The 14,003-nt window shown below is 35.1% G+C and overlaps 1 protein-coding gene across 1 annotated transcript in view; it reads right to left on the bottom strand.

The window, feature by feature from the left end:
• Positions 1-5,014, bottom strand: part of zcchc24 (zinc finger, CCHC domain containing 24) — a 50,636-nt gene extending 45,622 nt beyond the window's left edge. The window contains exon 1 of the mRNA XM_041268524.1: positions 4,462-5,014. Coding sequence (XP_041124458.1) covers positions 4,462-4,698 — 237 coding nt within the window. The 5' untranslated portion in view covers positions 4,699-5,014. The remainder of the gene's footprint in view (positions 1-4,461) is intronic.
• Positions 5,015-14,003: the final 8,989 nt, after the last annotated feature.

Genomic DNA, 14,003 nt, shown 5'->3' with positions numbered 1-14,003 from the left:
TGATCCTGCTCAAGTGGATTAACTTAGTACTATGAAGGATAAGACTAATTTAGTGTGCTTGCTCGTCCTAAGCATTTACTGCTTAGATTTTTTTGCAGAGACAGCTACATTTTTCCTATAAAATGACAAGTACATCTGAAAGCTTTATTCTGTACATTTCTTATTTCCGTCACGTTCGGGCAGTCAAATCCATGAGAATTAAATCATGCTCTCTCTCTCTCTCTCTCTCTCTCTCTCTCTCTCTCTCTCTCTCTCTCTCTCTCTCTCTCTCTCTCTCTATCTCTCGCTCTATCTATATAATATATATATATATATATATATATATATATATATATATATATATCTAGAGAGAGAGAGAGAGAGAGAGAGAGAGAGGAGAGAGAGATATGCCTTACATTTTAAATACAATTTTTAATCATATACCTTTGATACCGTTTTCAGTTTAATGCAATACAATTTCAGTTAATATGCTTTAACTACAAACAACTAATGGTCTGTTATCACACAACTAAACTTTTCTGTGCCTGTGCATAAGTGTGGGCAGCTTAAACGCATGTATGATCTGTATGATCAAGTTTGAAATGTGCACGAAAAAGACATGACATTTATTTTTACTTAAATATTTTGATGTAATAAAAAAGTGTTTTTCTTTTTGTACAGGGATCCCTTTATGTATTTATCTAACACTGAATGTTATCAGATTATACCAGATTAGGTATGAACATAATTTAAATCTTTTATTTAACATCATTTCATCAAAGAAACTCAAAATGATCTCACAAAAGTCTACCGGAAGCCATAATAGTTGTACAGTGTTTCACGTTAGAGTTTGAAATGTCACATTTTTCAATCTCATTTTCTTTGTTAGGTATATGGAAAACTACAAAGCAGTATGTAATGTAAAATATTAACGTAGCATTATTTAGCAGGTTTCATTTGACTTTATGAAGCAAAATGTGTTAATTCTATAGGCTGATGCAAAACTTTTGGCCATCGCTGTAGGGTAGCCCCCATTATCGGTTTAACTTGTTCCAGTCAGGTAAACCAATTACTGGGATCATGTGTTTGGTACGCTGCAGTCAGGACTAAGTTAGATGGATTTGCAGGATTTTCTAGTCTGCATTTTACTCCACTTGACATGGACTAAGTAACTGGTACACTGCAATTGACCCAGTATTTTTAGTATTGTTATTATTAGAACTGTTTAAGTTTGAATACTTTATTTTTAATTCAATAAAAGTGGAACTAAAGCAGCATTTAAACTTTGATTTTTTGCTTGTGAATTTACATCTGCGATACATTTTTTCCCCAAAACTTGGTAAAACCCTGAGATTTCCTTCTCTTAGGATTAAATCTTTCTAATCTTTACCACCCTCAATTCCCCATTAAAGGAAGTTTAATAGACTTTTGTTAAGTGTTACAGTTAGAGTTAATCTGCATTGAAAATAGTACTCATTGCAATATTTTGCCACACTTACTCCCTGCATGAGAATATTAGCAACTATTCACATTGAAAATATAATTAAAAGACCTCAATGAAATGTAAACCTATCCACTGAAAGTGGTTACATGATATTAGCATTATTTCACCGAACAGATGTTATTACTTCACAGTGCAATAAAACTAACTGCAAGGCCAATCTTACATCTCATTTTTTCCATAATAACTCAGTGACATCTTAAATTTGGAATAAGTATTAGGGTGGTCAGTAATACTTATCTAATATTCAGATTGCAAACAAATAAGTAGCACACTGCTAAACCCACACTGGTGGAATATATCCTGCAGACTCAAATAGGGTAATCACATACTTGGCTGATGAAAGAGGCTGGACCTTGGTGAACTCTTCAATTCAGGTTATAAAATCAGCAGGGGACCTTTTCAGTCTTCCACCCCTTAATAACTGCCCACTGACTCCAAAACACTGTTCTAACACACAAGCACTATATTAAGATATAAAGAGAGTGATTTACTGTGCAAATTACTTTTTGCATATCCCAATAGGAGCTCTTATTCCTGCTGTCCGAGGTCAATGCATGGCTTAACAGTTATTTATTTATTTTTTGCAATGCATTCACCTTTTTGACCCAAGAATACAAATTGTTAATTCCTTTTAGCTTCCCTAGAGATGTATTTACCCATTCCACAATACTGTATCACTACTGCTGGTTTGCAAGTTGCCTTGGAATGTTTGCTTCCTTAATGACTACATACTAAATTGAATAATATGCAAAATAACCCATGAGGTAAAGGCCAGCAAGAGAAAATGTACAGAGAAGTGATGAATAACAGATAGGCAGAGTTATCTCACAAGCTAATAGTTTTAAGAACGCAGCCTTGAAGCCATTAAGATCAAGCCAGCCACTAGATTTTTTATTTTTTACTTTTTTTTTTTTTTTAAAAGTCATACACGGATGTTCCCTCTACATGTTGTGTTTTGGGAAAAATTAAATCATGCAGTTCTTTAGTATCTACTTCACTCCAGATGGATGTTATCCTCCTGATTAAACAGCTGGATGCTTTGTAATGTAATCAGTTATACTTGGAATGCATTACAATTCACTTTCGTTCACAGATTATCTAAAACCAGAATATGTGTATGATCTTATAAACTGTACCCAGTATAATAATTTAACAAGCAAAAGTGTATTTCATTACTTGTATTTAATTATTTTCTGCATGCATACCATACACAATTTATAATGACTTTCTAAAATACTAAATTCAAAATGTTGTACTTTGTATGTCACAAGTTATATAATTCTAATACAAGCCTGTGGGGAACTTTACACATCACAGTAGCCATGAGATGTGATACAGAAACACCAATAAACAAATAACTTTTTTTTTTTTTAAATGTATTCCTAAAATGTCCAAATTTAAAATTGATTAAAGCTTGTTTCTATTAACCAAGGGCTTCACAAAAAAAAAAAAAAAAAAAAAAAAATCTGGTTTAGACAGTCATTAAATATATAACGAGATATTACTCGTTTTAATAAAATGGTAACTGGAAAAAATTAAATCTGAATTATCTTGGTTACTATTTGTGTTTGTAAACAGAATTATTTACTCTGATCAGGTGTTACACAACAAAATGAAAGGGTGTAATGTTATTCTGTCACAGGTCAGTGTATGTAATGTTTTATACAGCGTACATACATTTGCCACATATTAAACCAAAGTGCATACTGAAAATACATCATAATCAACTTGATCAGGGATGACATGAACTGGTGCACAAATTCCTTATTTAATAAAAAAAACAATTACTTTTCTAAGTGCTCTCTGTGTATCTAACACTGGCATTTAAAAAAAAAAAAAAAAAAAAAAATTAGAGTTAATATTGTTACACCAGTCAAAAGCAACATGTAACAGTTACTCCACGAATACTCCACACATATGATTATCGTCTGATTAGCCAAATTAACCCTGTGATATGGGCATACCTAATCTGCATGCATGTCACAGACCCAGACACTGCTCTGCTTGCCGCTTATTCAAGGATTATTTCCACAATTAAATTATTGCCTGATGTACACTTTGTACAGTCCCCTCACCATTTGTTACTATTTTGACCTATACCAGGTCACTGTCTAAGAACAGCACGCAGCTATGCGTCAGTCTTGCTCACAAGATTTCTGCCCAAAGTAAGTGTTAAAGAGACAGAACATTTCACAGCAATGTTTAATCCAAGCACTAACAAGTCTCCTGTTATTCAAGGACGGCTACTTTTTTGTTTGTTTGTTTGTTTCACTTTAAAAATGGATCAGTATTTTATTATGTTTGGATTATACAATTTAAACCTTGAAAAAAAAAAAAAAAATCAGTAATTATTTTGTCAAGACTCGTGTAGGTATTAGTTTGAAGGTAAATAAAAGCAGATCATCTACATTACTAATATTTTTATTTTGTAAAAATCGTACTGGATTATAAATGGAAGATAACTGCAGTGATGTTAGAGCAATGGAATTAATAATGTTGCTTGCCATCACATTCGGTAAATACTGTTACATTATTGCAACTATTGATTTTCGGCAAAATTATTTAGATACAGGCGAACAGCTGCTCGACAGCTTTCGCTAATGTATTTGTGATTTGTGTATTGTAGATACCCGGCCTGTGGTCTCTTGTAATATGGTTGTTGATAAATCCGTTTAAAATATATTATGCAACAGAAATTTGTGAAATGTTCATATGAAACCAGGGGGGGGAAAGAAAAAAAAAAAAACTGCACTGCAACTTTAAAACGTTCATATTCTTCGTTCACATCATGGCGGGGGAATGTCCATATTATAAACCAGTTACCATGCAAAGTTCTGCTTCAGCGTTTTCCTAAAATAATTATTTTCAGAGTTCTAAACAAAGCATTCTGTGACATGTTGCATATGTATCGTGCTTCCAGTCTGTACAAAAAATACTTTGATTTGAAAAGAAACAAACACACTCAAAAACTGTCTAACCTCATTCCTCTGGAGCTGGATGAAGTTGTTCAGATAGTTGGAATTTAGAGAGGCGCTCAAATCAGCAGCAGAAGTCTTGGTGTAGTTGAGATCCGGGTGGGAAGAATTAGGCTCTGGTCTAAAGGCATCAAATGCACTGGTCTGGTGAGTGTCTTGTAAAGATAGATAAACCCAGTTGAGGAGCTGAGCAGGCTGGTACACAGAGGCACTGGTGTCTATGGCAGACAACAAGCTCATCTTTGCAAAGATGTACTCCTTTTCCCCACCGTTCTCGTTCTCTCGTTTTCTCTCTCTCTCTCTCTCTCTCTCTCTCTCTCTCTCTCTCTCTCAAATCACACCTCCTGTATCGTGTTAAATTTCCTTTTAGGATCAATCATTCACTTTCCCCGTCGTGAAAGTGTTTTCCTTTTTTTGTTTCCCCACGACTTTCTCTCTTCAGCTGGGCACTCACATTCCCTAGCTTACGATCGCGCACACCATAGCTGAAAAACTGTCAGTAAAAAAAGTTTGTGCCTCAGTCTGAGATCCGCTATCTGCCTTTATTTGCACAACAGCGCAAGGAGCTCGTTGCATATTCGGGAGAAACTCGGGCGCTTCATTGGGCAATTACAACCTACATATTCATTTATGCATCGCGAATCTAATTGGTTAAAGTATTGGATATTAATGAGCCTTTCTCCTGGAAACTCTGAATATTTATTAGAACTGAGACGTTGCCTAGAGTTTAAGTTGTTAGAAAAGTATACTGTGTATTAATAAGCTATTTACAAATCTCCACATTTCATTTAAGAATGTAAAGCTTCTAAAGCCTTGGTTATTCTAATAGCTTATAAAAGCAATAGTAGGCTGTTGTATTATTTCGAAATGTAGTTTTAATTAAAGGAGATGCTATTTTAATATAGCCTACAGTATAACGAGGTATAACGTATAAAGTTAAGTAGCAGTCAATAATACATTTACATCTAGAAAACAGCTTATCTAATTGTGATGAAACTTGGTAGGGACATTCTTAAGCACACATTATTGACAGAATCAGAATCTGAAGATATATTGAAAAGCCACTAAGTTTTTAAAATATAATAGAGAAGTAATTCCAAGTTAATGAAAAGATCAGAATGATTTAAGGAGACACATGTCTGTCCACCTGTACGTTATGAATATGCATATTCCAAACTTAATAACATTTGGTAATATGAAATATTAAGAGTATCTGGTTCTCAGGATATATGAAGCTGCTTGTCAGTATGTCACACGTGTGTATATTATTTATTTTCTTTGTATATATACAGTACAGAGAGAGAGAGAGAGAGAGAGAGAGAGAGAGAGAGAGAGAGAGAGAGAGAGAGAGAGAGAACCACTTATCCAGTGTGATAAAACATTTAGAAGAATGTATTCATTTTTACACACACATACTGGGGATGCAATACTTGGGGGTATACTTTTGGAAATTATTCTAGGGCTATTTGTTTGCTTGTATTACATAAAATCAAGCATTTTATCAGGATGTTCTGATTAGACATATTGCTATATAGTGATATTCATATTCATAGATATAATTTAATAATGCATAACAGATGTCTTACATCCTAAGCTTACTCTGTCCAGTAATGATTTAAAGTCTTGCTGCCTAAATGTTATTCCTTACTCTCCTTTCTATCTTAGCTTCTGGCTATGCCATTATGCACACATACACCTACCACTGCTGAGTCCAGCCAACAGAGGTGTTGGATTGTCCTTAATGTTTCCTGCTTCTGATTAAAATGAAAAGTGAAAGAAAGAAAATAAATAAGTGGTGCATGACTGGTAGATTAAATCAAGAGTTTCTGTGACATCTGCAGCTTAAACGGCACCAGGGAGCTTGATCTGGTTTGAAATGCTTGTGGTATTAGCTTTGCAGTAGCATATACGGCATATGAGGCACACTTCTGTGTTATTCCACAAGGCAATGTTACCAGCTTTGCTAAGACAATGCCTTGTAGTGCAGCACTCCATTGACTTGGCTGTTTTTCATCGTAGAGGTCATAGTGGTTTGCGTCTGTCTGAATAGTTTTTTGTTTCTTCTTAGTGGCAGGACCCTGCCTGTAAATAGTGTTTTGTGGTGTTTTGGTAGTGGTTTGCAGGGATGGAGTTAATTTCCTGTCCCTGCCAAAAACATATGAGAATGTGGTTGCTCCTAATTGAACAATTGGTGCTGATTGGGAGAAGCCACATCCTATAAATCCAGAGCACAGGGATCCATAAGAGAGAGGAGTTTTGGTGAGAGTGGACTGGTTTTTGGTTACTGCATGTCTACATGTTTGTAGTTGTAAAGTTTTGCGAAGGCTCTGCCCAGCCTGAACACTTTTTGTATTTTGTCAGTAGTGAAGGCGAATGGCCAACCTACGTTTTGTGTTTGTTTGAACCGTTACATGGGCCCTTGTGCCTTTTTGTTTGTGTTTGGTGTTATTTTTGTTGATTAAGTGTGTGTTAGCACTTAAATTGTAGCCTTCCTTTCCTCTTAGTCTCTTTCCCTGCCAATAACACCTGGGCCCACAATGCTATCCTGTCACTGTGTACAATAAAGTTTTAAGGAAATGGTGGGGATAAGATTAAGTAGCACCATAAATTATCATCACAGTGCTGGTATTGATATTGTTTGAGTTATAATCTGGCTCAATTAAAAACAATGTGAAGTAGTTATTGTGTGTAATGTCACAATTTTCTACTTAAAATGTAGCATGTGGCATGGAAACATGAGCTGTCCAGCTGATCTAGATATTGAAAAATATAAAAACTATATATCTGTAATGTACATCCACATTACTGCTTACTTCATTTTAATCTCCCATGTAGCACGAGTTGCTGATTTTATAACACAGAGAATACATAAAGTATTAGGTTACAATATAGTATTTTTTTTTATCAGTTTAAATTTACTCATTGTTCTTAAAAGTACATAATATTTTATGAGCTTAAACGATAATTTGGCTTGAAGCGTATCCATTGATGTTGTTATATGGGTTTTTAAACAAACTGAAAAATTCATATAGCTCAGATTAAATGTTTTGTTTGGCGAGACATATTGTGTCTTTTCAAATAACTCACACATTATCTGATTAGGGCCAACATAAATACCCAAATCCCCAAACCCAAATATCTACCTAGGTTTAATAGCCAGTCAGTCCTTACACTCCTTGTTGCTTGCCTAGAGCTCCTGTTTACTATTGACACCAGGATGTCTAACTGTAATAAAGCTGTGATGTATGCAGAAAAATACATAGTCATATATTATACCTTCCAACAGGGTCAAAATAAAACTGGTATTCGATCAGGCCAATGGGGATGTGTTAACTATCAAACTAGTCTATGGTCCCCTGGATTGATTACTGTACCCACTCATGTCACCTACAGGCAGAGTTACTGTACTTTTGTCCTGGAAAAAAAACTTTTAATAAACTTAACTCAAGTAGACAAGTGTTCTGGACACTGGAGAAGGCATCAGCGGAAACTTTTGTCGATTTAGTTTCTTATAAGTTACTTTAGCATTCTGCATTATGATTGAGAATTTTGAAGTTATGAATGATATGGGGATAACAATGGTATCTTTGGCTTGCCTTATTAACAGCCTATAATCCAGTTGCAACAGTATTGGGATAAACTTCACTCATTTCCCCAATTAAGATGACTCCAACCAGAGATGGAAATAAGACTCCTATTGCAAGCAGTTTAATCCATTCCTGGTTGTATGAGTTTAATGACACATCTGATTATGTTATCTATACACTGATGGCTAATCAAACTTGTAGTAAAACCTGGAATGGGTGAAAATGCTACACAATGTGAGTGTTATTTCCATCCCTACTCCAACCCACAACACTGCACATTCCATTTGAGACTTTGGAAGTTAAGTGGTCTCTGCTAAGGAAAGGAGACTTAACATCCTGTAGATATTATTGACCACAGTCTGGGTGCATAGTGAATGTAATTTGTAACTGGTAAACAATATACATCAGTTTTAAAAATCACAGAACAGAAAGAAATAGAACAAACCATGCTTTGCAGCATATGCAAATTGCATTTGGCCCTGTCGCAAATTGCAATAAGAAGGTTAACAGGAATTCCCAAAGCACGTACAAAGCCTTTTTTTTTTATTGAGCTTTGCATATTTTCTTATTCCAAACTGTTTAAGTAGTTTTTTTGTCTGTCCCAGTGGCTCTTCATTGACACACACTCCATACAATGTACATACATTTCAAGTTTCAAACGGTTTGAACACTCATTAACAGCTGTCTAAGAGCAATTCTGCTTTTGAATGAATAACATCGTGTAGTGGAAATAGAAAGGTTAGAGAACTGTATATATATTGTATATTAACCATCTCAGCGGGCAGATTTAATAAACACCTTGAATGTGAAGTTAAGCACTCCTATCCTCTGCAAACTATGGAGCAAACATTTAGTAATACCAAAGTGTTAAGTTGTACTGCTTATTGACTAACTAGCTTGGTTTCATTGAATACATACATACAAAAAAGTTGTCCCTTGTCTGCAGTGCTACCCCAAATGTTACATACTTTCTGGTAATGGAGAATGACTGGGTGAGATATTTGTTCTTAATTTTCATTTCTAAAAATGGTTTCTGCAACATAGACTTTGCATTGTCTGTGTTTGTCACAAATTGAATACCGTCATTGAGAACGTTAATACATACCTGAAATGTAAATCATTTTAGTAATAAAAATAACTTCCAAACTTGTTTATTGGCTTCTTGTGTTAACACTAGGTCTAATTCACAAAGTGTTGTTTTTCTCAAAAGCAAAGTGCCACACATGATTAGTTTCACTGATCTGTTCCTTCAAGAGGAGTAAACAAATGGCTTTGTTTATTTAATGACAGAGGTGAGATTCCCAGACTTTGACTAGTTCACTCTTAAGCACACGTTTCCCATTCTCTCATTTCCCAGGGAGAATGTAACACTCAGCATTACTTTGTGTCACTAATTACTGTCGTAAACTACAATGGTCCAAAAAAAGGCACCTTGTTCCGTTGTGAAAGATGCTGGAATACTCTATGACTACTTTATGCTATTTAGATGAAATGTTGCTTGTGAAGAATGAATTTCATATGCAACATTACATGCTAGCCCACTTGAGTTTCTAATAAAATAACTGTACAGCCCTGGTACAGTGGTCAAAGACAAAATGATGACATATTCTGCAGGTTTACACTATTATCATTTACATAATTTTTGTATCTGAATGTGATTGTTTGAATACATGATATAACACTGTGGAAAGCATTTGCTAAAACGAATGCCTAACATTTCTGATAATTTTACCTTTAAAGTTATAGATACATTTATTGAATGGAAAAATACTACAGCCTTTAGTAAAGCTGTTTCCAGCTATGTATTTTCGAAATGTGTTAAACTGGGTGGGAGGAGAGACAAAGCAGGATATTAAATCTACAGATGCAGTTCGTTAAACCCTGATCGAAGAAAAAACCTACCAGACATGAGAAGAATATTTAATTGACAGCTAGAGAAGCAATCAATGGGAGCTCTTATTCACTGTGTAGTTCTATTGTCCTCCGTCATGCAACGAAAACAAAGCACTTTGCATAGCATTACAGCAGGGGGCAGCATCCTGCTCTCGCCCGGCCTTCGTGCTTTTGTCTCAGTCACTTTACATTACCTTGTAATACACATGAGTAAGTGCAAGAAAATGGGCCCTTGTTAACAAAAAACTGCATCTGAAAGTGTGCAGCTATTACAAGTATACTATAGCATTTCTTCAGTGAACATATTGTGCACTAAGATTATATATAGTATATTGTAAATTATAGTAAATTGTAAGTATGCATTGTATTGTAAGTTATAGTATGCATAAATAATCAAACTCAGGTTCACTATTTTTTTTTTTTTTTTTTAATACATCACATTCCACAAATGTCTGGTAATAAAAACCTCTGGAGCAGTTTTATTACCTTTAATCTGCAAACAAAACTGTAGGATTATTTATGACCAGAAAATGTCACGACTGAGTTACTCTGGAAAAGTTAAACAGATTTGCTTGGTTTTGCTTTTTATTCAAGGCTTGTCATCATAACACTTGCTTTGTTACTCAGATGTGGCCTATTTTTATTTCATATTAGTACTGTTTGTAAATGATCACTTTATTAGCCAGTAATCATGTTGAAACATGGTAAGGTGACAAACAACATACAGATTAAATCAATTTTTTCAATGTCATGCAGTAGAAAGCAGGAGTAAAGAATGATTACAGGTGAGGTAAAAAATTAAAGGTTATATCTAGAGTCATATTTATATTTGTAGTTACCCCCTAATCTTATTCTTTAATGTATTATGCTCAAAATTATTCAGTCGACTTATGTTTCAGAGGGGACAGGTAGACTTCAGTGAAAATTCAACTTGTAAAACACACACTTTTAATAATGTGACTATTACCTTAAACAAAGTTACTGCTATTGTCTAGGTGTCCCTATTGAGGTCAATTTGTTCTAAATTGCCCCAGATGCTAAGTTCAGGTGTAATTATATACACATCATTGTTTTTTTTTTTAATGAAAAGTTTGCTAATTAGCGCAAAGGAATTCACTTTACTGAACTTTGCAGATACTCCCACATTTTACGATAAATTAACGTTTACCTACTGTATCTGTGACAAGCTTTATTTTCTCTAGAGACACGGTCATCGTTGCCCACATGATATGCTGTGATTGTGTCCAGGGTCACAGTAATTACAGAAAGAGGCAGCAAATAAAATACATTTTAATTGGATATCTCTTCTCCAAGGGGGTGTTGCAAGGTGTCACATACAGTCAGCCACCAGATCGTGGATACTATACATACCGGTATAGTTCCTGTTTTAAGACCTACTGTAATGATATGGCTTTTGTTTTTTAAAATGAAAATAAAATGTATCATACACAACAAGGAATATTTTATTATCAGGAGTGACCAGCTTTTAAAGTAGTGGTAAGAACCTGAGCATTCCCTATAAGTCCTGTTTGCTGAACTAAGCTGTGTTTTGTGGATTGCAGGGTATTATTCTCCATTACTAGGAATTCCCAGATTGTCTGAACTGTTATTGTGGGTGTGTGGGAGTTTTCAAGTGCATTATACTGGTTGCCAAAAGTGTGTTAGACTGCCTTGCTGGTTCAATTCAAAACCTAGCATGTTAGAACCGTTTTTTTGAACATGTTTGACTGCTGATTTGAAATAACCTTTCTGACAGGAATGTCATTTTTTACATTAAAAGGTAGTCAGTCTTGTTAAGTAGCAGGTAAACGTGTTGGTCTGCAGTATAGCTTCAAGTGCAAGGGAAGTTTTAACAGGTGTTAGCTGAAAGGGAACTTGCAGCTGTTTCTGCAGATGACACCATGTATACGAACTAGGCTAGGGGAAAGTGAGCACGACACTGTTGAAGGGCTGATAAACTCAACAATTACACCCATATCACTGTTATCAGTGCACATTTGCTGCGGTTTAAATTGACCCTCTGCACTAAATGACTGCTTTTTATGAGAATTTGGGATTATTCCTACTATTAATTGTTAAAATTGTTGAGTTGACCTACTTGTAGCACAGTTTCACACACATAGAAGCATACTCCTGGTAACAAGGCTGCAGTGTATGTGTGGCATCTGAATATCACACTCACTATATACAGTATATTCTTCAATTGTGAAGAAACTTGGTAAGCACATACATGTTTACATTATTGTTTCATTTACTATGGAAATAAACTGGGTTGTCCTGGGTTGGACTTGGAAATACATGTTTTAATGATACATAAGATAAGATAAGAAAGTTTACAAATGAGAAGAGGTCATTCAGCCCATCTTGCTCGTTTGGTTGATAGTAGCTTATTGATCCCAGAATCCCATCAAGCAGCTTCTTGAAGGATCCCAGGGTGTCAGCTTCAACAACATTACTGGGGAGTCGGTTCCAGACTCCCACAATTCTCTGTATAAAAAAGTGCCTCCTATTTTCTGTTATGAATGCCCCTTTATCTAATTTCCATTTGTGACACCTGGCCCTTGTTTATTTTTTCAGGTAAAAAAAGGTAACATTGTCAATAGCTTTTAGAATTTTGTTCAAGAATAGATTCAATTCTATTAGCCTGTCTGCATATGACATGCCTTTTAAACCAAGAATAATTCTGGTCGTTATTCTTTGCACTCTTTCTAGAGCAGCAATATTCTTTTTGTAGCGAGATGACCAGAACTGAACACAATACTGAGGTCTTACTAATGCATTGTATAGTTTAGCATTACTTCCCTTGATTTAATATACATCAGTGGCATAGAGAATATCTAACTTTATTTATCTTGTTTGGTGTAATTTGGTGTAAACCTTTCCTTGAGCAATAAAAAGCCATTATGTTTTGCTTAACACCTTACAGAGGAGTTGTAAGGAGTAAAGTAAGACATAATCAATTTCTATTGTATAGGCTGCTTGCTCTGACATTTAATTTAACTTAATTACAGTATTGAATGTTTATTTATTTATTTATTTATTTTACCTTAATAAATGTATTACCTAGATCTTAGTTTTCCAACACATTTTATTTTAAAAGCAAATCAGCTTGTATTATTTGCATTTGTTGGTTGGAAATAAATTAAACATTTTGTAGACTTTTCAGTTTACAGACATGTGTCTGTCTGTCAGGTAAATTCAATACACAGTTGTAATGCAGTAAATTGCATTGCAGAAGATGTTGCCATCTAGTGGTTTATTGAAGATATCACAGAATAACAGAAATAGTTAATCAAAAAAAAAAAAAAAAAAAGCAAAAACAAAAACGTTTCAAAATCAGTAATACATTCCACATAATGCGAATACTCATTATCCTGGTAGTTGTTTTAAGTATTATATTCAGCATACAACTCTATTCATTGTCTGTTCTCTAGAGGGGATAACTATGAAAACAGTTTACAACATGACTACTTGAGTTTACAACTGTAAATTAGTAAATAAAAGTTAGTAAGTAAAACATATCTCATACAAATCATGATTTCCATTACATGAGAGTAGATGTTGAACTTCATGCTGATTTGAACTCGGCTGTCGCCAAGATAAGCACCAAACTAAGACGTTGCTTTGCAGTAAACTAATGTGATCCATCTGCATCTCCATCCATTTGCGCTGTTTTCCATCTGATGATGTAGATATCCTTCTGTCTGGATTGAGCTAAATAGGGTACATCTCTGGGGTCTTCAAGTGGGCACCTTCCATCCTCAGTGTCTCGTTGACTAGCCCACAACATCTCAAGAGGGCTCAACAGTGATTCTGGCGTCCCAGCATCACCCCCCTCCATCCCCCACTCAGCTCAGCCCAGCCTATTTACCTGTACATCAGCGTTGCTTTCTTTCTATTGTGCTTGAGATCCCCATCCAGAATCTTTCCGTCTCAACCACAGCCAGTTGCTGCTCCTTTCTGCTGGTTCAGATAAGTTCTTCACTTTGCAACGCAACTCTTGGCCACTGAACCCGACGTCTGAGAAACCGGGTTGTAGAGTGTGCCACAAATCCTCGACAACCC

The sequence above is a fragment of the Polyodon spathula genome, chromosome 13 (genome assembly GCF_017654505.1).
Source record: "Polyodon spathula isolate WHYD16114869_AA chromosome 13, ASM1765450v1, whole genome shotgun sequence".
NCBI classification, from domain to species: domain Eukaryota; kingdom Metazoa; phylum Chordata; class Actinopteri; order Acipenseriformes; family Polyodontidae; genus Polyodon; species Polyodon spathula.
This window is presented reverse-complemented; position numbering and strand designations above follow the sequence as displayed.